The sequence below is a fragment of the Helicoverpa armigera genome, chromosome 15 (assembly GCF_030705265.1).
Source record: "Helicoverpa armigera isolate CAAS_96S chromosome 15, ASM3070526v1, whole genome shotgun sequence".
In the NCBI taxonomy this organism is placed as follows: Eukaryota; Metazoa; Arthropoda; class Insecta; order Lepidoptera; family Noctuidae; genus Helicoverpa; species Helicoverpa armigera.
The window spans coordinates 8183790-8209924 of NC_087134.1; the positions used below are offsets into that span (position 1 = coordinate 8183790).

General features: G+C 34.8%; 1 protein-coding gene across 1 annotated transcript in view; it reads left to right on the forward strand.

Annotated features, from left to right (window-relative positions):
• LOC110384063 (adipokinetic hormone/corazonin-related peptide receptor variant I) overlaps positions 1 to 26135 on the forward strand; it is an 82752-nt gene that overhangs the window by 55134 nt on the left and 1483 nt on the right. The window contains 6 exon segments of the mRNA XM_064038068.1: positions 12727 to 13053; positions 17836 to 17984; positions 21047 to 21190; positions 24875 to 25038; positions 25429 to 25552; positions 25784 to 25928. Coding sequence (XP_063894138.1) covers positions 12796 to 13053; positions 17836 to 17984; positions 21047 to 21190; positions 24875 to 25038; positions 25429 to 25552; positions 25784 to 25928 — 984 coding nt within the window. The 5' untranslated portion in view covers positions 12727 to 12795.

Genomic DNA, 26135 nt, shown 5'->3' on the forward strand with positions numbered 1-26135 from the left:
TTATCGAGCTCGTAGTACAACCCCTGCTACGCCGTAGTATTGCGTAGCATAGCAAAATAAAAATAATTTGCAAAACATTGTTGAGTAAAATAACTCTGACCCTTATTTTGATTGAGGAAAATGCAATTGGCACGTAAACGGGGTCAGTAAAAGAAAAAGTTTTACTGGAATCGTCGCCATAACAAACACAATTTGAAAAACAAAACAAACAAATTGCGACAGATATTTTGTTCGCGCAAAAATACTACGCTGTTAGTGATTTCTACAAAAATCTAATGACACAGGTTTTCATCCGTCACCATTCTCAATTTCATTTATTTCTATTCTGTCCTGTATACTAGAATAAAAAAATACAAAAAGGATAAATCATAGAGAGAGAACCAAATGGACTAGTGGAGATGTCATAACGCAATCTCCTGGAAAAGTAGCCCGCCTAAATGCGGGTGATCGGGGTACGAACAACGTTACTTCTAGCTCTTTCGTGAGAACCCACCTATTATTTTCAAAATAAAATCACTTCTCAATCAAGACAAATCAGTGACGGATTGATCTTGATTATACAAGGAACCCGAAAGCCGCGTTATTTCTGGTACATTGACCTACAAGAAGACGCCTGACCTACCTTCCCTACGGCATCTCCGCTATCTTTCCTTCCTCTGTGGGATGAATCATTTTCACATTCATACGTAATAACATAACAAAAGAAATGCGTTCAACACGATGTAACGGGTTCACCGCACAATTTCCACAGCACATCAAAAACCTTATTGAAATAACAAAGGCTAATACTGTGACATTTTCGTATACAACGTATTTTTTCGTATTGACGTTATTTTAATATATAAGTATTAGATTTTCATTTTGCAAAACATGAACGCTTAGTACTATTTTTGTTTAAACTATGTATGTAGTTTTTAAAGATACTTACAATATGCCTCAAGGCTGACTAGATCTTGTATATTTTATTATGTATTGGAACTTTTTTATTCAACCTCCAAAAATATTTTGTTCCATTTACTGATATTGTTCAAAACGGCCAGTTCTTAATTTCAAATCCAAAACGTGCGTTCCTTTTACTGTCGAAAATGAATTATATTAAAAAACCATCAAATCAGTGGCCACAAAGCGGATTGGATTTCAGAAAGGAGGACAAAGGACTCCCAAATTGCGAATTACAATGTTTCCTTAATCCCTGGATCAGCTTACATAACATGGTAGCTATTATAACGATGACCTAATTTTTTTGGTTCTGAGTGGTGATATTTTGGGGCTGTGTTATGAAAATATATTTTTAGTTCATAAAATTAGTTTTGCTGAAAAGTTGGAAATAGTTTGGGAAAGTAGGTTTCCGTGGTTCGAAGTTTTTGCGGACTTGTGTGACGTAATATAATCAGCAATGATTGTGTGAGCGCTACCCAACTAGTGAATTTTCCGCTCCGTTTTTGAGCGCGACAACGCTCGGTTCAAACTACAAAAACATATGATGCTGCTCAGTTCAAAGCTGCCGTTTCGAGCGAATGTGCTGTGTGCAGCCAAACCGAGACCACGCGTGCGACAAAATCGGCTTATTTGAAAGCTCTCTAAATGTATAATGATAACAAAAATATAACGAAAAATTACATAAGGCTACTTTACCGGGAAATGCAAATAATCACTAAAACCTCGTTCCGGTTTCTTAGTGAAAAATAATGATCATTATATTTTTTCCTCAGTACGTAAAGAAGAATATATGGGCACACACATTTTGGACCCATGATATACAACTTTTGTCTCGAAGTATGTATGTTCAGACTTAAAAAAATAACTTACAAAAGATACTTTGAAGCAAGTATTTTAACAATAAGTCTGGAGAGGACTCTTACTCTAGGCTAAATCTGTGACAAGCAAATAAAAATCACAATAACTTTTGTTATTTTACTAACAATTTTTTACAATAATATTTTACACGACTTGTTTTTTGAGTCTAATAGCTTGAGGCTTTGCGAGATGAATATTTTTTAAAGAACAAGCAATTCAGGACAATCATAAGCTAAAGTACTATTGTCCGTACCGGGATAGAATATAGGTTAAGTATGTATATTGTTACTTAGGAAGAGTGTAGCTTTCGAACAGTGAAAGAATTTTTCAAATCGGTTCAGTAGTTTCAAATAAACAAAAAAAGTTTTTTCTTTATTATATAAGTACCTACCTGTAGAGAACAATGTCAGTAGGTAGACAATGCAAAAGATAAAATGAATCAATGTGCAAGTGAATTAGACCGAAAAGATTATACACTTAATGTATAATTAACGAAACGCAATTTTTTTATTTATTTATTTATTTTAATTTACAAAGGTAGCCATATTATAAGCTAAGCCCCACAAAACCGTTGTAATGGTTTGACTGTGGGGTCAGTGGGTATCTTTAATAACAATTAAAACTTATAACTAAATACTATATAGATAATGACAAAGAACTTGCAATTACATATATATAAACTTAAATAATTTCTAAATAATATAATTTTAATTTACGCTTGAATCTTTTTATATTCGTTTCACTCCTTATGTCTGCCGGCAGACTATTCAACAAATAAGGTATTCTCTTTTTTAATGTTCTATCACCAAAGTAGTTGGTGACTCTGGGTACATTAAATCTACCAGCAGCCATAGATCGTGTATTATGGTTGTTCTTTACATAAGTTAAGTTATGCTCTTGGATACAGTGGTGGTTAGCTAATAAAATATATCTATGTTTAAGAGTAATCGGTAAAATTTTGCATATTTTAAATAATTTTCTATAGTCTCCTTTACAGCTGCTTTTAGTTTTTTTAGTAACAAGTAGTTTTAAAAATCTGATTTGAAGGGTTTCCAATTTATCTAAGTTAGTTTTGAATGTTAACCCATAGCTGTCAAGAGCATAGCTCATAATAGAATCAACTAATGACATATAAATACATCTTAAAATATTAATAGGAACTTTAAAGCTTAGGTGGTACATTTTACTCAGTAATATTCTTAGTTTATTAGAAATGTAGTCTACATGTTGTGACCAGGAAAATTTATCATCTATTCTCACGCCAAGGTAAGTAACACAATTAACTCTTTCAATAGGTTTACATTTACAGTCCAGTAAGTTATTATGGTGACATGTATAATCATGGGTAAATAAGGGTGGAGTCACACTATTAGATAGCAAATATGGTGAATGAATTAACATTAGTTTAGTTTTACTGGCATTTAATATAATGCCATTGTCATGCGACCATTTAACAACAGCGTCTATATCTTGCTGAACTAACTGACAGATATCGTCTATGTTACCTCCAGACCGAAGTATGCACAGGTCATCTGCGAACATATATGCAGAACAATGCTGCAGCACTCGGCACAGGCTGTTCACGTGCATAAGGTAACAAATTGGGCCACATCCAGAGCCCTGCGCCACCCCGCTCCTCACCTCGACTCTGTCGCTAAGAGTATCCTCCACCTTCACACGGTAGGAGCGCGCGGTGAGGTAATCACGAAACCATGGATTAAGTGGTTCTCTCACCCCACACTCCTCCATTGCATTTAGGATGGTATCAAACTGCAAAGTGTCGAATGCTTTTTTATAATCAAAAAATATTGTAATAACAAATTTTTTGTCTTCTAAGTAATTGTTTATTTCGTCAGTGAATTTTGCAAGCAATGTATTTGTACTCTTCCCTTTTAAAAAACCGTGTTGACACTCGTTAATAATATTATTTGTTTGTAGGTAGTTACTTAATTGATTAACTATGCACTTTTCAATAATTTTATCTATACTAGATAAAATGGAAATAGGTCTATAGTTTGAGACATTTTTGCGATCACCTTTTTTATGAATTGGGCGGACTATTGCCTCTTTAAGCTTATTAGGAAATTTATATTTTTTTACAGTTAGGTTTATAAGTTTAGCTAAAACGGGGCTCACTTTATCAATAATTATTTTAAGGTCGGACATTCGCACAAGGTCGCTTCCCGGAGACTTATTTACATTCATGTTGTTAATTACGTTTTTGACGTATTTCGGGCTCACTGGTTGCCATCTCATGGACATGTCCGAGGTTTTTACATAAGTCTGCCTATCCAACCAAATGTCTTGACACTTATGTTTTATTTCCTCTATTTCTCTATCGAAGGTAGACGCAAAATTATTACTTATGTCAATAATACTGTCTTGTCCGTTCATGTTTGATATAATCAAATCATCAACAGATTGCTTATTGTTTCCTAACATCGTATTTATCCTTTCCCATATTTTTTTAATGTTTTTATTACATTCTAATATACTTTTTTTATCATATATATTTTTACTTTTTACAATAGCTTTTTGGCATTTGTTTCTAAATTTAGTATAATTAAGTCTCTTTAACATATTCTTTGGTTCATTGCTCCATAACTCAAATAACCTATCTTTTTCTTTTATCATACACTTTAATTTGTTATCAATCCATTTTTTGTTATTCCTGTCACTGTTTGAAACACGTTTATTTACATAGCAGTCATTATAAATATCAACGAATATTTGGTTAAATGCTTTATACAATGCAATAGGACATTCTAATGCCATAAGGCGGTCAAAATCAGTGCTTAGTAATTTTTCTCGAACTTTGTTGTTGTCGAGAACGCGCTTAGAGGTCACGCGTCGTGGCAGTGACGATTGAGCATCGCTCCTCGGCGGTGCGCGTCTCCACTGCACATTAGCAGAAACGAAATAATGATCTGCTATTTTTTGTTTTATTACAGCTGAATGCATGACGGCGTTATTTGCTCGAATATAAATATGATCAAGACAAGACTGAACTGGCTTTCCTGAGACAATTTCCTTTCTAGTAATATCATTTATGCATTTTATGAAACCGTGTTCAGATAACAGGTTTTCGTAAGAGATTACAAATTTATCATGGCAGTTTAACAAATTTATGTTTATGTCCCCGCAGAAAATTACTTTAGAATCTTTAGGTATCTTTTTAATAAGGCTTCGAAATTCATCTATAAATTGGTTTAATTTAGTCTGTTTATTAATTCGGGGTGGTCTGTATATTGCTAATAAATATATTGTTTCATTATTGTACTGGAGTGTAATGGAGACGCACTCCGCCGAACGCATGCCTGTGGACTGTGACAGGTCACACACACGCGCACTCAAACATTCTCGCGTGTACACCAATACACCTCCACCTCTTCGACCCGGTCGCGTAAACGTGTTTACATTATAGCCTTTTATTGTAAATAATGAAACTAAGTCGTGACTAATATTAGGTTCAGTTAGAACTATAACATCTAGTTTATCTAAACAGTAATTTATAGTTAAAAGTAGTTCACTGAAGTATTTTTTCAGTGAACGAATGTTAACATGTAAAATACATAGTCCTTTACTGTGTACAATTGAACATATCCAATTACTTAGGTCACTAGTACAGGTGTAGTTTACAATATCATCCGTTATCAAATTAAAATCATTAAAATTTGCGAATTTTGTAAACTATAATTAATCACGGTTAAATGCATTTCAAGATTATTATTTTACTTTGATAACTGGCCAAGTTCAATTTCGCTTCTAATCCATATTGTATTGTCGCCATCCTTCTTTTTTGCCAGAATTTTTCCATTAGTCACCCATATATATTTATAAATACCTTTTAGTTGTCTTTTTGCATTCCACAGCAGCGTCTTCGTAGCTTTAGTTAAGTCTTCATTGATATATACTTTGTTTGTAGCCGATCCGCCGGTAAAGACACTGCTATTTAACTCAATCAGTTTGCGCCGATTAACTAACCATTCTTCCCTTGATTCGATGCCAGACGGCTCGATACCTCTTATCTGCTACCTCACTTCAGTGCTTTTGATATTTTACCTACATCCCCGCTTTTTAGCTTCGAGCCCAAAATTGTACCAAAATTTCATCTTTTTGGTCCCTCGGGTCTGTTGGACCATTCCGGCTTTATTCTATTTTTGTATCTAATCAATATTTAAGATAAGACTGTTATTCTGGGAATAGTTTATTTTAGCAGTCGAGTAACAAATATAATAGTTTAGAAAGCCAAGTTAAAGATAGAATTTTGATATGAATATTAATGTAAAATAAAAGCTGTAACAAAAAAGTTATGCGGATGTTTAAGTTTCAATTGTACCTATTTTAAAAACGTCTGTTTAACTTTTGATTGACCTATATTGCCACCTTGTCGAAGCCAATAGAAATAAAAGTTCACACAAATAAAGAACTTGGTAAACCTATGAACGAATGCATGAGCTATTTCCCAAAGGATGCACTGCTAGTTCGAAATGTATAACTGCACGTGTGAACTTAATAGACATGATCTGTGGAATCGATCTAACGTCCGTTCCCACATTCTATCTATCTGTGAATTGCTTACCAGGGATAGTTTTGACATTAGCCCCATACAAGTTACGTCAAATTCCTGTCTCAAACTCAAAATATTTATTTACTCGTTGAAGTATTTACAGGTGTTTGTAATTATGTCAACGTATAGCTCAACGGCCTTTTTCAGACGTTACAAAGAGGGCTTATAATATACTTATTACGATTTGCTGGGGAGATTGTTGTGTCACTTCTTCTTCGGAGCAAAAAACACATAGGAAGTGGTGAAGGGTGGGCGTTTTTGGGGCTGTCTTTTATAAAATCTTGACAGAAAGTGTTCAAAAAGTGCTGTTTTGCAGCCAAGTTTGAATAAACGATTTTTTACTTTGATTTTGATTTACTGTATTATATAGATCTCTAGTAAGCAAAATAACAGATACAATATAGGGAACTGCCGTAAGTGTAGGTACACGTGTTATAAAATGTTTCATCTTTTCTTTCAACGCTTTCAAACTTCAGAGTGGACAGCAATGTTTATTTAGGTACATTAGATTGGGGCCCTTTCTTCCAAGGTTAGCCTTTTGGTATCAAATAAAAACAGTCTTTGTTTGAACATGGTGTACTGCTAATATAAAAGGTGGAAAACTCACACAAGAGATTACGGACTAGGGTAATATTTACTCTCTTAATGTCTCAGAAAATATTACATTCTTTGGTATTGAACGTTGCGAAGGAGCTAAGCTTATGTTTAACTTATACATAGTTGAAAAATATTGTACAGCATAAGTGAAAGCTACAGCAACCTATATAATTTAAAAAAAATGAGTCTTAAAAACTAAATTAAAAACATATTAGCAACTAAGCACAAGTTTATCGTTATTCCACACATTGTGCTGAATCCAATCATATACGAAGTTTCTGTCAACTCTCGGTGTTTTTTAACCATCTCCTTTCTTTAAAATAGGCAGCACACCAAAAAGTATCAACGCACACGTCAAACCTTCTTTAAAAAACCTTTTCGATTTATCCCAAGATCATTGGAGGGTCCAACTGAACCCCAAAACTGCTCAATTAAACAAACACGGCTACTCAGACCCTGTTCTTGGAATTACCTTTAATCATGGCAATCAGTTTAAAACAGCCAACTGGCTGTTAGGGATTAAATGTCCGATCTTTTGATAACCTTCAAGTGAAAGGAGATGGCCAAAAAAACACCCAGAATCGACAGGAACTTCATATGTATGATTGGATTCAGTATAATTTGTGGATTTTAAAAAGTAAGTATTTCAAATCATCTAAAAACCATGGGGTTCTCTTTTTATAACGTTTTTTCGATCAAGATTTTGGTTCACAAAAAAGTTTACTTTTACTATTTGATGTTCGTTAGAAGTTGAATGCAGACTCGTGATTGGACCGTTTTGCATTGCTAAGTCATTTATCATTTTGTTATATTTGACAATGTCACATGGCGCGATTTTCAAAGACAATTTCTCCAAAAACATTTCATAGCCAGTTGTGAAGGTTGCATGTAACTGCGAAACCTCTCCAAGTAGGTAAGGTCGGTGCTTATTCGTATCTGGAGTAGTTAAATACAAGACCTTTTAATCTCCAGGCAAACTCTGTAACTATGGGGATATTACCATTGGCTTGTATAATGTTAGTGTGCCTTGTTTTTTATGTGCCTTGATGTTAATAATCTTATAAATCAACATAACTAAATTCAACAGAACTTATTTTTGTGAAAATATGATATAGCTCCTATACCCCATGGATTTCAGGCTGGATATTTTGGCACCATCAAAGGTCAATAATAATGAACCCATTGGTACCCATTTCGTTGCTGTCGATTCTGGGTTTTTTTTCTATGAAAATTTGGCCATCTCCTTTTACGATGTCTTTTGGTTTTGGGTAACTTGGATTTGGAAATTAAAATGATTGAGTATTTCACAAGGTACGATTGGTATACCGTGTTTCGGAAGGAACGTTTACTTAGTGGGTGACTAGACTAGACTTTCTGGATTCTGACTACCCGTACAAATGTGGTCAAAATCAAGAAAGTCTGAGACCCGGTCTTACTTGACGGATGGCCCGGGTAAGGTATGCAAAGAGTATATTAATATATTTTCATTGTTCAAAATATCTGTCATACATTGTCACAGCTGTGCTAAAAGCTGCATTACTTTTCTGTAGATTCACTTATTGCAAGAGTGAAATAAATATTATATAAAACACAAATATAATTACATATTAGGGTGGCAATGGATCACGACCTCTTATCGTAGTACAGATGCAAGGTCGAAAGAATCCTAGGTCAATGAACCAAAAAAAGTTTGATTGAGTATTTCACGAGGGATTTCGATTTAACTAAACTTTAACGAGTCAATAAAACTAATCGTTTGCAATCATGATAAACACGTAAATAGACGTAGTATGCCCAATTATTGAAAATGTTATAAAATGTATTTCTATTTCATTTGACTCGAAGGAAAAAATTGTGTCATGATCAATATGAAACAGCCTCTGGTCTAAGCTTTGTCTCCTTATTGATTGAAGGACCATTTTTTGTTCCGTTTCATAGGTCAAAAATACAAATAAGTCCTTAAAACCCCGGTTTTAATTGTTGTTTAGTAATTGAAAAGGCCTACTCGTGGCTTTTGTTTCAATTTCATTGTTACCTAACAAGACAGTCTGAAGCACGAAAGCAATTGTTTTTTCATCCCACCATCTCGGAAAGAGTAGTTTTACCCTTTGATATCTGAGCGTAAAAGTCGTTTTTATCCTCTAGAGCGGCAAAGTGATTTGAATTTAGAACATCGTGTGCAATACTCCATTTGTGACAATCTTGATAAGACTTTTCATACAAATACATATTAAACAAATAAAATACTGCCTAAAATAATTATTCAATTAATTAAGTAATTTTTATTATTGTTTTTACATAGATTTTTAACCTCGTTTCATTTTTAAACCGCGTTTTCAAATAAATGAACTTTAATACGTACTTCTATTTAATTTGACACTCATATGTGCGCGCCATTTTGTTTTTTGCATTTCCTCGATGAGGTGGGATGAAAAGTTACGTGTTGCACTCGAGTGCAAAGATTTTTCACCTTGTGCTCTTTTGATTCCCTCGCTATCGCTCAGGATTCTAATTATTGAAACACTCGCTACGCTCGTGTTTCAATTTTAGAATCCTTCGCTTGCTCGGTCATCAAAATTGAGCCCGCGGTTAAAAATCAACTTTGCACTCTTGTATAACAAATAACTATTCTTAGTCTGCTCTCGAAAAATAATGAATGTTTCATTATGTCAAATTAAAAATAATACCCACTTACATTAGCTTCCAATGAATAAGGATACTATTCTTGTTATGGAAGTATTTTTGTATGTATGGAACTATATTTGTTATCATCTTAAAATAGAAGAGTCTTAAAATACATAAATACAGTACCTTACTAATATTTACACAAATAAAACTCGGAAAATCACTTTAACACTTAACTTAACCGTATTATGATGTCACTAAATAAAATCACCCAAAATAATATGATTGACCTGCAATAATTTGGACCCTTGTCCGGTCCGTTCGTTCATTATCTCAATAACGGACTTGTCAAGTGGTAAATGAAGATGGCGCCTCGAAGGACCGCGGTGACGAAGTTTAACACTTTCCAACATTATTTGTTTAATATTTATTATGTTATTTAAAAATGTACATTAAATTTAAGTAAACTAAATGTATAAATGTATATGTATTACGCTATAGTGATTAGGGAAAAGTGGCATATTGTTTATCCTTACTTAAGTTAGCTTATGAAATGGCTAAATCAAGATTGAGATTAGAATAGACTATAGTGATGATACCTTTTATACCAGAAAGACGAGATGACTACAAGGTATTTTTATCCGATTTTGATAAGTCGTTGAACACAGCCGTGAGAAACAACAATTACAAATTGTTATTTAAGCAGTAGAAAATATCAATATTTTTCTTAATTCCGTTATAAAACAGACCACAATTAATTACTTACTGCCAATAACTGTCCCAGTTTTCTCTCGTAGAACCTGAGAGGCTTACGTAAACTTTCAATTAACAAATTATTCTTTTGTGCAGGCATGTAAAACTTTTAATTGGGTATCCGCTTTTAAAAATACTCTTTGTGGACGGTGGCATCAATATTAATGACCTTCTCTTGTTTATTTTGAGGTAACGAGATTTGTGAAGATTATGTAGACTATATATTTTTTATTTACTTAAATCGATCGAACACAAAATGATAAATATAATCGTTAGTGCAGTAGTGCTTATGAAACTATGTCGTGTGTAGCAATTACGTGAGGGATAAAAAATATATAAAATCAATTTATTAATTACTAGCAATTTCATCTAGACTTTCAAGTCTTGTAGCAGTAAATCTGAAAATCTGAAACAACAATAAAAATAAAACTTTTACTGAACAGGAGAGGAAATCATAGATTCTAATTTGAAAAGTTGAAAATAGAACTAGTATTGGACTTCATAGTCACTTCTGTTAAAAGTTAAATTCAACTAATGGTGAACTGTTTTTCTTTCTGAGTAAAAAATATTGTAGCGACGCTCAATGTAGCTTTATATTTTCTAGTAATGTAATTTGATAAACTTAAATACATATGAGATTGTATATTTTATGGACGAAAGGAGTTTTACTTGGTTGAAGTACTCTCTCAAATTCGTTTAGCTTCACATTGATTTTAAAATAAATCTAATCTAGATACATGTAGAATTGTACTTATTTTTTTGATATTACTTTATTTTAATTAAATTGCCGTACGAACAATAAATAAATTGAATCTTGTAACATTTTTTTTTTGGTATGGCATCTCGCAGTTCAGCCTAGGAGGCCGTGTACTGCTTAACCGGACTTTTCCCTGTGGATGCCTAGAATTTAAGGCCTCCAGCCAGGGGCGTTGTAACATATTTATAATATTGAAGCCTTTTTATATTTCTGCCAATGAGCTGCCATCGTACAAAAAAAATTACAGCTCTCGTTAGTTAACTTCACGGCCCTAAAGTCATTCGATAACTGTCAGTTTGTAAGTATATGTTTAGGTTCACTATTACGCAGTCTATAGCTAACATACGAAAAACCTTATTCAAATTAATTGTTAGCAAACAAAAGAAATAAAAACAAATATGTCAAAGTCAAACATTTTACGTAATAATTTTTACTACAACCACGAGCTCCCCTAGATTCCTGATCGATGTTTCCCAGGGTAGGTACTTATTATCGAACAAAACGTTTTCAGCCGACAAGGGCACGAGAAAGATCAATTTTTTTGCCACAAAATATAAAAGCTTTCTCATGTTTAACTAAAAATAAATCAGTTTTTGTTACAACGGAATTAGATCGCTCGGAATTTTGCAAGACTTAAATGTCTGGATTAGGTTTTGACGAAGACAAATCTTTGCTATTTATAATACAATTTATTTTATCAAAAGTAGAACAATAAAGATTTAGAATGGCCGCACACTGCAATCTTTAAGCCGGCCTATAGTTTGTTTGGCCTCATAAATCAGTTTGAAGATAAATGGGCAGTACGTACCGTACGTTACAAAGACCCGGAATTTAGACCGACTGAAAACTTTGATTGGAATTAAGATTTTCTTAAACGAAATATTTGCCTACCATCCGGGTCAACTGTCGACTGCAGTGTATTTTGTAGTCAGCAGTATATTTTTACCCAAGTATTTACTGTTATATCTCTTGTATATAATTCATATTTATATTAAAAATCTTAGACATCATCAAAGATTGAGGTAAATCAGCCCGGTTTAACTCATAAATAAATGACCTTGAACTTTTTGAAGTCGATTACAAATCAAATACACTTTATGAATGATGAACGATGCTGCGTAGGCAGTGCTACGTCAGCTGCGCCGTAGCAACGTAGCGTGGCGAAACCAAAAAAAGGATTATGAGGAAATATAAGTGTAAAAATTTACGAATACATATTTCTGGATATATTTTGTTCAAATAAATAAAAGCCTTTCAATGTTGCCTTCATTTACTTATTCATTAAAGTCGATTTTAACGAAACGACATTCCTAATTGTTTATACAGAAGTTTATACCTAACGTTAGATAAAAGCCTTTCTATGTTAGAATCATTTACACTCACTAAAAACCATTTTAAGAAACGAAACCCCTAATTATTTACACGGCAGTATATAACGTTCGTGAATACGATGACAAACTATTTTTTAGAAATGTTGACATACATAAGTGTTTTTTTTTTAATTCTTACTATTGTTATAGTAAAATGTTGCATACGCGATCATCCACCTATTTTTTTTATAACTCTGTATAAAACAGTGTATTATCACCTTCACAATTATCAAACTAAACAATTTCTTTCTTTACAGAGAACAACGAATGACCCACCAACCGAAGATGTCATCCCCATACCTCCATACAAAATAGCAACCACCACGATGGACATAGACGAAAAAGTGTCGGGCCCGGCGGGGCCTCACAAAAACTGGACACATCTCAACACCAGTGACGAACTCCCTCTGGACATGAGGTTCAACCATGGCCACATGGTGTCCATGACAGTGTACAGTGTGCTGATGGTGGTGTCCGCGACAGGGAACCTTACGGTGCTGTCCCAGCTGATGAAGAGGAAGAGGGCGGGGAGAGCGAGTAGGCTGGATGTGCTGCTCATGCATTTAGCTGTTGCCGATCTTATGGTAAGGGGTTGTTGTTATTTTTAGTGTGAATAAATCGTAATGTCTTAACTAGTTTAAAATGGTATTTAGAACTGAAATGTGAGTTAGACTTTTTACTCTAACGATAAAACTGAGTGGGGATGAAATAGGAACCTGGAACTGATTTTAGACTTCTTTTTATCTAGTATTTAAAGTTCCGAGTTTGGCTAGGAACCAGGTGCATTTTCTGAGAACGAGTAATAAGCAAATAAAGAACATGATTTCGGCTGTGACTAAAATGCTAAACTATAACTATTTCATTCCAAATTAGATCATATATCACACATACCAAGAAATCTATGCCTCAAGTCGACTGCTATTCTCTTTTACTCGGACTTTACACTTTCAGATTCAACAGATTGAGTCACACTTATAAATAGGTAACCTCACCTGACCCGACAGACAGACAGACGTCACACAGATCCGTCTATCTATCTACTATCATCTCATTAACTCTAATACTGAATGCGTAAGCAGACGGGCTTACATTCACTGCAGTAGGATTGTGATAAGGAATCGAATAGTGGATTTTCGATGACGTTACTGTCGGAAAATAGGTTGGCTTTACAAATAACATTTTGCAAGTTTAATTCCTGAATAATTAATGCCTAATTTATAGGATAGATAAATAAAGAATCTATTCTAATATTATAAAGCACAAAAAATCAGTATTAGATCGCACAGTTTTCGATGAAGGTAAAATAGTTATTTGTTATACAAGAGTGCAAAGTTGCTTTTTAACCGCGGGCTCATTTTGATTCCCTCGCTATCGCTCAGGATTCTAATTATTGAAACACTCGCTACGCTCGTGTTTCATGTTTCGTGAATCAAAAGAGCACAAGGTGAAAAATATTTGCACTCGAGTGCAACACGTAACTTTTCATCCCACCTCATCGAGGAAATTACTAAATGCAAAAAAACAAAATGGCGCGCACATACGAGTATCAAATTAAAAAGATGTACCTATTAAAGTTCATATATTTGAAAACTCACTTTAAAAATGAAACGACGTTAAAAATCTGTGTAAAAACACTAATAAAAGATACTTAACTAATTGAATAATTATTTTAAGCAGTATTTTATTTGTTTAATATGTATTTGTTTGAAAAGTCTTATTAGACCGGGCGCTAGAGGTAAGTGAGTATGCAAAATGTGAGTACCAAATTTCGTCAACGGATTTAGGTGAGGAAAAGGTCAAAGAATCATAATGTGGATCTTGCCGGTCAATTTTTTGGTCCATTTTTTTTTACCCCCTCTTCTCTTATTAATAAAGGGAATGTATTTAGGGCATGATATAAAATCGTTTTAATGATTATTTTCGTAATAATTTATAGTATTTTCTCGTGTTATAAGTGAAGATGGATTCTTAAATAATAAAAAAAAAAACAAAAATTACAGTAATATTTTTTTTATTGATAAAAAAATAAAAGTTATGTATGAAAACCAGCTAATTAAAGCATAAATGTAGTTACAGTAGGTAAACAATTAATCATTTTTATTTTCACATTTGTTATTGATGCATTTACATAATGAAATACAAAACAATTCCGATTTTTTGCAATTACAAGACATTGTGCGACAATTTGAAGTACATTTACATGGTGGAATTAATGACTCTGGTAAAGACGGCTTCGTCATTTGTCGTGGACGTAAGTCACCGTTGAGCTTTTCGTAACCAAATGAACAATAATCAATGGGTGGTAATTGTGTTTGATGAGCATTTTTCCATATAAATGTTTGTACTGTAGCCCTTAATAAATGCAAATGCAAAGCATCTGAAGTGCATATCACTCTCATCAAATTGAAATTGAAACCTATATTCTGAGACATCAGTATAAATCTGAGTTCATCAGCAGATAATTTCTTCTTTGAAAATAAATATGTGCAAACTGCTTCTAACTGTTTGAATTGCTCGTCATTTAGGTCAAGGTTTCCCAAAGGCATGAGATGATATATAAAAAAACGACTTAAAAATGCAACGTCTGTACGTCAATAGATGTAGAAACACACTAAACAAGTGAGCGCGCTATGCTTACTATATGGGCGGAGAGAGGATGTGAAAGGACCGAGAAGGGACCATAACACCTGGCGGCAAGATGTGTTTTGTCATTATTTAGGGTCTCAGGTATAAGAATCCGGTCACAGTTACCGTCACTCGGATTTTGCATACTCAACTACCTCTAGCGCCTGGACTATATCAAGATTGTCACAAATGGAGTATTGCACACGATGTTCTAAATTCAAATCACTTTGCCGCTCTAGAGAATAAAAACGACTTTTGCGCTCAGATATCAAAGGGTAAAACTACTCTTTCCGAGATGGTGGGATGAAAAAAGAATTTTCTGAGCTGAGCGCGCAGAAATAAGGTAGCCTGGAACTTGATTGAAACTGCCGGCGAAGGCTGGTATTTTTATAAAAAGCTTGTTTAGGTATTTTTGATAAGTTTGCCCAACTGAGGTATGTAGTGGCAGCTATTATGATTTAAAAGGTATATAATATAATATAAGGGATGGCAAAGGAAACTTGCAAACTTTATTAGAAGTTAAAACGTAAAGTTTCGCATTCTTGCCTACAACATCACATTACGAACACGACTGAAGTATATTGAGTAAAGAATTATTCGTTTCAAATAGATTATTAGTATCGCCAAGCTATTAGCCCACTGAAGAAAATGAGCAGAAAAACATCACCATCTCTCAAAACAGTGGTGTCTGTTCAACAATTTCATTTAAAGGCTGATTTATGTAGATTCTAAAACAATTTACTCTAACTTATAATATCAGGCCTTGGCGGTAAATAGCCGCGATCCATAACAAGCTCTTGTTTTATTTATACTTAGTTATAATAACAAAATTATTTACAATATATTTTTACTGTTTTTTATTTAAATACATTTTTATTGAAATTATCATGATAGATTATGATTATTTCGCTTCTGATGCTCCAATGTTTAAAATTGGTAAACTGCGAAAATATATCGGCGTATTTTTGGAAGAATAAAATCGTATCGTAGGTATACCATTACGGAGTCTATCGTATGATACTGTGATCACACATTTGTTATACTCAGCTTACACACAATTGCAAAAAAACACCTGGTTGTGTGTGAATCCTTGTACTTACGATTTTGCTCGAAGGCCTTTTGTGCATTATTTTTTCACATTTGCGGTTCACCGCCGCTGTGATAAAACATATTTTCCCTCTATTGACATTGATTGATATTATTTCGTGTCATGAACAAGCTCTTAGAATTTTGTTCACGTGGCCCTGTGAACATATTTTTCTACGTGCGCGGAATAAGTATACCACAATCAGTGAAAAGGTGTGATTTGAGGTATGTGGTGTGGTATATGCAGGCTAACGAAGCTTTAGTTTTTATCTTTACTTTATTGAATGCGCTGCAGATTAATTATTTAACTAACAAGCTTCACTGTGGGATTACGTACCCAAGATAAAAAGCTTATTTAGCTTACCTTTCTTCGATTAATGGAACTTTTTTAAAATCGGATGATTAGTTAGTTTAAGGTAGAAAGAAGAATAGTTACAATAGTGGGAGGAGTAGTTAACCGTGATCAAGCAAACATATTAAAAATACTTTGGCAACCTGTTCTTCTAATAATTAATTGTAAATTATCATATCACAACGTTATTCACCAAAAAAGGGGTTGTTTTTGTGCCATAAAGCGGATTAATTAAATTAAAATATAATTCTATTTCACTTAGGAAGTTCTGCGAAGTAACTAGATCATATAATAATTTTAAAAGTAGGTAATAAAGCCAGATATTTTTTGGCGTATGTATTCCCTTTACCGTTATTTATATTTTACCATAACTCTTTTCTTGTAGCTCAATGATTGATGTGTTACGGCAGAGAGCTACTGTGTGGCAAGATTATGTAATTTTTAAACGTCTTCTCAAAAAGGAGGCCTTTAGTTCAGACGTTTTTATTTTTGAAAGATTTTACCTTACCCGTACATATATATAAAGTTCCAAATAAAGCCCAGTTCGTTTTTATTTACATTCTGTGAGTTTATTTCCGAGTTTCCTGAATCGTTTATTTACTCGAAGTTGTGTTTAGTAGTTTACTTTAGGCGGACCCAAACATTGGAGTTGTGAAACTGGCTGTGCTAAATTCTTACTTAAAATCATAAACCTGAGAGTGAGTTTGTAAACTAAGCTTTCAAGGTTTATTGACTAATTTCATTCGATAGCAAGAAGAATGATGTATCAGGTCAAGGGTAAACTGCAAGAAACATCTAATAATGATGATAACGTATTTATTTAAGCTGCATTTCCGAGAGAAATCTTTAAAAAGGAATCTGTGGAGTGCGACTATAATCTGTGTATTAATCCGATTCAAGCACATGCAGCATATGCCAGTCGTGCGTAGGTAACCCATACCTGGGAAATGCACTTTAATATCTTACTTTAATAGCTTTCTAGAGCCCCATACAAGTAAAGTCCAATCCCTATCAGTAAGCAAAACAACGGATACAAATGGCCTTACTACAAAACCTTAAACACCTGATTAACACTTGTCTAAAAAAACATGGCTGCAAAATGAACCGTATGTCAACGTCATAATCTATCAATTTTATAGACAAGTGTCCAACAGACGCTTAAAAGTTTTTGTAGTAAGAGTTTAAGAAGGGCCGTAATTAAAGCAGCAACGCATGCAGTGCTGGCCCTCATGCGTCATGATGTTCACCGGACCTTCGGGCTGTACCTCTCCAGCTTCGTGCTTATCTGTATCGCTGTTGATAGGTGAGTTTGTAGCTGTAACTATTGTAGATCGCGTGGGCAGGCAACGTGCAGTGGCTGGCGGGAGACCTCATGTGCAGAGTCATGATGTTCACCCGGACCTTCGGGCTGTACCTCTCCAGCTTCGTGCTTATTTGTATCGCTGTTGATAGGTGAGTTTGTAGCTGTAACTATTGTAGATCGCGTGGGCAGGCAACGTGCAGTGGCTGGCGGGAGACCTCATGTGCAGAGTCATGATGTTCACCCGGACCTTCGGGCTGTACCTCTCCAGCTTCGTGCTTATTTGTATCGCTGTTGATAGGTGAGTTAGTAGCTGTAACTATTGTAGATCGCGTGAGCAGGCACCGTGCAGTGGCTGGCAGGAGACCTCATGTGAAGAGTCATGATGTTCACCCGGACCTTCGGGTTGTACCTCTCCAGCTTCGTGCTTATTTGTATCGCTGTTGATAGGTAAGTTGGTCAGCTGTAGGTACCTATTGTAGTTTATAGATTGTTTGCGCTGCGGAAAGTGGTTTACAATGTTTTATTGGAGTAGTTTCATTTACATATTTTTTTTTACTTTGACCAGTATTATTTATTTAATAGTTTATGTGCACATTTACACACAGAACACAAGAAGTACTTACAAAGGCACATTAGAATTTTCTTTATATAAACGTGTTCATCTACAAATAAATCTCTTGACTTTGAGTACATAACTTTTACATGCTCAAAAAAAGACAAAACTTTTCGATTCTTGGAATCGTGAGATATAAAAGATGTCACGTCGTGCATAATCAAAAGAAAAACATGAATGAAAATGAGTCAAAAGCTTACATAATACATACCGCAACCAATTCAAGAACAGAATTCAATGTTTCATGAGAAAAATTCAATATTTCATGATAAGCCACAGTTTGAAGAGTCGTGAATGGCGTACGCATAAAAATAAAGAGTAGGTTCATAATAGTCTCCAGATATCTGAAGTGTCATTGAGGCTTTATTTTAACAAAAAGAAATAAGATTCTTGAAGCTTTATTATACCTATATTCCAGACTTTGTATTCGTACTTACCTTACTTGTTGCGCAAACCGAGGGCCCTTGGCTTCGTTGTGTTCTAGAGCTTTCTAAGTGCGGAAAATTAAAAACCGGCTTTGAACTTGCGTAGCTTTGAAGTTTATGAGAGCTTATCACACATCCGTTCGGGACTTTACACTTTGCTAGGTACTAGAAAATGCTAATACAATTTCAATTTTAAAGTTTCAGATATTAAAAATCAAATATTACATTTTCAAATTAAACTCTTGCCAATCATATATTTTTAAACAATTACAATCTGCAAACTTTTTTATTTTACATATTTATCAACCATATAATTGGCAATTTTTTCAGTAACAATATACTTAAATAATATGTCGGTACCTAATCAAATTAGTTGTATTTATTATCCCTTTGCAAAATTTCTGTAGAATCATGATTTTGCTACTATGATATGGTGTAGTACCTAACATAAAATAGAGTCGTTAAATAAGCGGATACATACATAGAACGTGCTAACCTACATAGGTAGGTAGGTCAAATACATCTCGGAATCTAAGCAAACATTCCCGCATAACCCTCTGAGTAAGTCCAGTAAACGTATTGCACAGTGTAGGGTACACCTACGAATTGAGAATATGCATACATGTACATCATGGAGAAAAGAAAATCGTGCGGAGATGCCATAAGTCAGGTCAGGCACATTCTTTTACGTAAAATACCAGGGCCAAACGTGGGTCAAATGACTAAAACCAAGAATTCCGTCGAAGATTTTTGGTTCCACAAATAAAAAATGCGGATTGCAAAGAAGACGTATGGGGGTGCAGCCAGCAACCTTCCTCATCCTTCAAACGCTCGCATTTTGGCTACGTTAGTTTTTTTAGTTAGAAGATTTTCCGTTGTGACATCTCCGCTGGTCCTTTTGTTCTCCATGGGACATGCATATACATACATCATAACTTCCCACGTACTCCATCAGCGAAAATAATGACATACCTAGGTACCTATGTATATGTAGATAAGTACATAAATATGTGTAGGTATGTACGTGTGCGATATTTCGGGTCATCGAACGAGATCGATCAGTCAGCTGTCCGAATTCTAGGCCCGCTGTTTCTACGTAACCTTTTTATTACATTGTCTACAGGTTTTTTGTTGTGTGTGTGAAAGAACGTACCTATATACAAGATCATTTTTATGGAGGAGTGGAGAGACAGACGTTAAATACGTTTCTACATTAGATTTTGAATATTGGCCCTAAAATTTAAAAGTTTCTTTTCGAATATATATTTTTTTCATCACTAAAATTGGCATCGCATTTTCAATAAGTTTGGCAGAAACAATAATAATGTTACTAAACCCGCCCTTAAAAATTTAATTGCAGTACCTACGTGTCCATGAAAACCTTAATCTATTCCACCTAATTAAGCTTGTTCTCAGGTAGATATACAAACCTAACCAGATGCTAAGTACGGGATAATTTTAGCTCTTCTCCGTTAATTATTTAATGGACCAACTTTAATTTAGAAAATTATCCAACCCTTTGTTGTTCAAACAATTAGCAACCTGTCGAACCCAAGTTACCTGAGAGTGTAAAATTAATACATTAAAGTATTAACTACATATATTGTGAAAAACGGTAGCTTAAATACATACAATACATACATACAAGAACATGTTTAAATATTTCTTAATTAAAGCCAAGATCAAACGGTCTGAAAGAGTAAATAAGTTGGTTCAAAGTAATTATTTGTAGAAAGTTTAAAAGTCTGAACTTACTAAATAGTTTGTAAAATATTCCAAAATATGGCTAAAACTGGGTCTAAATCAATGAATTAAAAGTTGGGAAGTTTTTTTTATTTATAAGCCAATATTAGTGGTTACTCAAGTTTTTATAATACTAATAAAACACGCAGCACCTAATTGATGAATGCTCTCTTTCTACTAAGTTTTAAGATAAACAATTAAAGGTAAATAAATAAGTGATAAACTTGGACGAACATACTATGCTTTTTTAATTTATGAAAGAATATTGAATGGTAATGGTTCTCAATTCCAAATCGTTTTCCGAGCAGTAAAAGTCGGTGCTTTTTAAACGGTCACTCAAAACTGGTGTTTGCAGCTCCTAAGATAATATCACTCTTCCTGGTCTTCTGTCGTCATTTACAAAAATAAAATTATTTTTATTGCATTACAGATACTACGCCATATTGAAGCCTTTGAACGTGACGTGGGAGGCGCGCGTGCGCAGAGCGCTGATCACGGCGTGGGTCTGCGCCGGCCTCGCTAGTCTGCCGCAGAGCTTCATCTTCCACGTGGAAGAGCATCCTGATGTTAAGGGGTAAGTCCACCTCATCAAAGTCGTCATCTCCCAAGCCTTTTCCTGACTGTGTAGGGGTCGGCTTTAAGTTAGACGGTGAGTACCAGTGCTTTACAAGGAGCGACTGCCTATCTGACCTCCTCAACCCAGTTACCCAGGCAACCCAATACCCCTTGGTTAGACTGGTGTCAGACTTACTCGCTTCTGACTACCCGTAACGACTGCCAAGGTTGTTAAATGACAGCTGGGGCCTAGTCATTGGTGTCTAAGATATACTTAAAAAGTGCATACCTACAATCTTAGAAAAGTTGCATTGGTATTTGTCTGGAATCAAACCCACACCCTCATGCTTGAGAGATTGGTTCTTTGCCCACTAGATTAACACATTCTCATCTATGATAAATACAATCAGGGTCATCAAAACTCTAAAACTTGCCAGAGATCACTTTCTGTCTCTCTGAACCGCACGCGGAGGTACACCGTTGTCTCTTTTTATCTGACTGCCAGGAACGCTTGTTTTTTATCTGCTGTCTCTGTTGTTTTCTCAACATGAACATACATTCGCTATGAACCTATTATTTAAATTACCATAACCAAGTAATATACATTTTTTATTTTTTATTACTTGGAATTTTCATATGAATAAAAAATCAAAGGGAGATTTATTTTCTTTTGCTTCGTTATTGAGTATATTTCCATTGAAAATACCTAGCATTCAACCAAAGTTCAACAAAGATTTCTTTAATCGGATAAAGTTTTTTCATTTGTGAATGTTTGAACTTTTTTCTTAAGAAGTTCGGAGACATTGCAATTTGAATTTAAAATCAAAGGATCTCGAAATCCAGACTTTTAATGAACATAACAACGATTACTTACTGAGAAACATTTATAATGTAGGCAAATAACATATTTTCATGAAAGACGGTGTGAAACATTCTCTCTCAATGTTTCATATAAGTACTTTTGGCGCCAATTCATGGTTCGTTGACCTCACATGTTTGACACGAGATTAATATTCATCGAAAATTAATCCATACGCTGACGAATCCCATCAAAAGCCTACTTCACAAACATTTTATTGAGTATTCGAAACATGTGTAGGGTAATAACATATACTAGCTATATCCCGCGGTGCCACCCGCCCTAAGCTACGTCACAACTTGTCAGGGTTGAGGGTTCAAGCACTTTAGTTCCACGAAAGTTTCTGTCGTTTTACTAGCAGACAGAATAACTTTCTGATTTCTAATATTAGCAAGGATACTTGGCTGTGCGTGGGCACTTCGTGTGAAAATTGTAAAAAGGTCAGTAAGATCTCGCGGGACACGACTCGCGACGCTCGGCGCTCGCTGACGCATTCCGAAAGGTTAACGAATTGTAAAGATTTCAAATGATACTTAACTTGGATGAAAGTCAAAGAGTTTCTCAAGTTATTTAAATTACTTCCTCCTTTGAAGCCGCTGGGAATTCCTGCGATTTCTCTCGTACGACCTACTCTACGGTAATCACGTAGTTTTTCTTGAAAATGTTGTCTAATAACATTTCGGGAGGTAGAGCGTAACCAAATTTTTAAGAACAATTTCTTGACTTTGCTTTGTAGATTTCTACGAGTCGTTACAAGACAATTGCAAATATAAAAGAGTATTTATTTTTTAACAAGAAAGTCTGTTTTTCTTGAAAATTGGATTTTATCTCAGTGTTTTGTACTAACATAAATCCGACTGCCAAGGAGGGTTATGTTTAATACTAATGTACCTCGGGCTGTCAAAAATACAAATCTGTGTGTTTTATTTGATTGACCTGACCATAAAAGAAAATATTGCAGAAAACTTAACCTCGGCTATATTTTCATTTCATTTTAGAGAAACCTAAATATTTCAAACCGACGAATTTACAAACATCCGATTTAAAATACCATTTCCATGTGTCACGCACACAAACCACACTGCAGGAAATACGTGCTGCATACAAATGCAATTCGATGATAGTTTAAACTATTACCATGGAGAACAAAATGACTAGCAGAGGTGGCATAACGGAAAATCGCTATGCGGGTTAGCGGGGGACGAGGAACGTTACTCTTTTCGCCCTACTACGCCTTCTTTCGACCCGACCATTTTGGCAGATGTCTCAAAAAACTCGCCTCGTCATTCACTCGCAACTGATCGTTTTGTTCATACCCATCGTACGAATTTGACCTAGAAGAAGACACCTGACCTACTTGTATTTTGGCATCTCCGCTTATCTTTCCTTACTCCATGACTATAAAGCATTCACATCAATACAAACACCGGAATACTCGCATATCTTTTGATCTGATGCACCATAAACACTGGATAGGAATCTAGGTGCAATATTGGCACAGAATCTACACATGATGCCACATTCATGCCTAGTTCAGCCTCTAATCTGGATTCTAGACGATAGACTGTATAAATGTTTATGCTTTTGATCTAAAGGTCGATGATAGAGTAGATGTGTATTGTGTAAGTGTCAGCTAACGTGTCGGATGTGCGTTCATAATGGAAGGTAATTAAACGGGAAATTAAAATCAACAGTTCGGTATTGGGTGCATTATCATGACATGGGGATATTATCATACTGGTTAGACTTAATGCACTCTTATGACTTAAGGTAACTCTTAGTTATGTTAGGTAACGTTTTACATGAATTAAGTTTTAATTCCCTACATATATTAAGAATGGTTCCTTCTGATAACATTTAAGTCATTTTGTGGATTTTGAGAAGATAATGCAAATCTAAGATTTAGTCATTCAAGATTCAAGAAAGTATACTTCTAACCACTGTAAATAACCTACTTACCCTACCACTTTGTAAAATTCCAAAATGACCAATGTCGTAAAATTTCTATTCACGAAAGCAATCAGCATATCCATAGATTTGATGGCACTAAAAGAAATGCTCTTGTCTAGCCGACGCCGATCGTAAACCGTGCCGATAGAACAGGGTTATTGAGCTTGCAACTACCACGCTAATAATATAGAGTACATCTATTTACATAAACACGGTTACAAACTCTATTTGTATTGAGGGAATTTCCGCTACATAAATAGTTGTAACTGAAATAGTTTTCATCGTTACGTAGTTAATTTGAAGCTATAAACGAAATAACGTCTATAATATTCAATTACCCCACTACTCAACCACAATGGCTCTCGATACGGTAAAGCGATACATTACATACTTACTACAAGTCTCATTTAGTTACGACTTTCGGCGGTGGTTTGGTAATAAACAGTCGAAAGGTTTGGAAATGATTGATGTAGTATCAATAAAATTAGGCCTAAGTGCTGTATTTTATTGCCTACGTCAGTCGTTAGGGTTTGAAATAAGAGACTTGTTATTCTTTATTTAGCATGATATTATTGTGAACTCACTTCAAGGAAATTAATTTCAAAGCAATATGTTGATGTCATTATTTAGGCGGTCTCCCTTCTCTTTACTCTTCAGTTTTCAGTTCAGGAATCACTGAAAGAGTATTGAAAACAAAATATACTAAAGTATAGAATAGAAGGCATTATGTATTTTGTTCAGTATGTATATTAGTGAAGTACAATTTTCATGATGGGAGAATAAATATCATTTATTCTAATTCTAATGATATAAGTTATGTTTGGGAAACAAATACTTATGTATAGGTATATAGAAAATACTTTGTTTCTAACTGCACCTTTATGAAAATTCCAGATACTACCAGTGCGTGTCTTACGGCTCGCTGCCGACGGAGTGCCACGAGTTCGCGTACTTCTTAGTGAACATGATACTGATGTACGTCATACCGTTGCTGTCCACTCTCTACTGCTCGTCTGCTGCGCTGCTCGAGATCATCCGCAGAGCCAATACTTCCAATGGTAAGCGTGCTATGAGATATCGCGGGTAAAGAGTCATATTTTGTTGGAGTTAGTCATGGAAGCTGTGTTTACTAGCTATAGTTTGTTTACAAACGTTACGATATTATATTCCTGTTACCTCCTTTATCTTAGCTCTTGTTGATTGCTGTGTGGGTGTGGGCTTGTATAAATTAATGTTCTTAAACGAACTCATAGCTAGAACTCGGCAAGCATCTCCGTTTAAACATACAATTAATTTGTGGCGTCCACTGATAACCTATTCCGTCTCTTCTTTCTCATGGTCTTTCAATGGTCAATATTGCGTATATTTTTACTCCTCCATTTTATTAAGTTTAGCTTGCGTAATGCAGTACGCGATGACATCAAATAATTCCAATATAATGATTGCAGATAAGATGCGTCGAAGCGGCGTGGGCATTTTGGGGCGAGCGCGCGCTCGGACACTCAAAATGACAGTCACCATAGTTCTAGTGTTTTTTACTTGTTGGTCTCCTTACTACTGTTATTGTTTATGGTAAGTCGAACAAAAAGTTTTATGCTCAATTAATAATAATACTCCTGACATAAACATTTTAATACGGGGAAGGGTCTCTCAAAATAAAATTGGGATAATGGCAGATAGATAAGGATGATACTTCCAATGCTTTTTGTCAGTTTTTCAATATGTAACTTGCAATTTTACATCTATGTATCATCAAAATTATAGGCCTAACTTTGATTTAACAAAAAAATACCATGATTTCAGGTACTGGATCGACAAAGAATCTCTAAAGAGCCTGGACCCGGCCATCCAGAAGGCGATGTGGCTGTTCTCGTGCACCAACTCGTGCGCGAACCCCATCGTGTACGGCGTGTTCAACAGGAACCGCTGGTCATGGCGCGCCGGACGGGTGAGTTACTTCGTAAGTCACGGCTTTTGGATATTTATCGGTGTTGTCTTCTTCTTCTTTCCTGGCTTTTATTATTAACATATGAAGCTTTTAATGGTATGTTTTGCATATTATATCATTACCTCTCAGGTCCAATTTCACGTACAACAAAAAAGTCAAACAACTTTTTATTTTAAAAAAATCACTTTCAGCATTCAAAGTAAACAA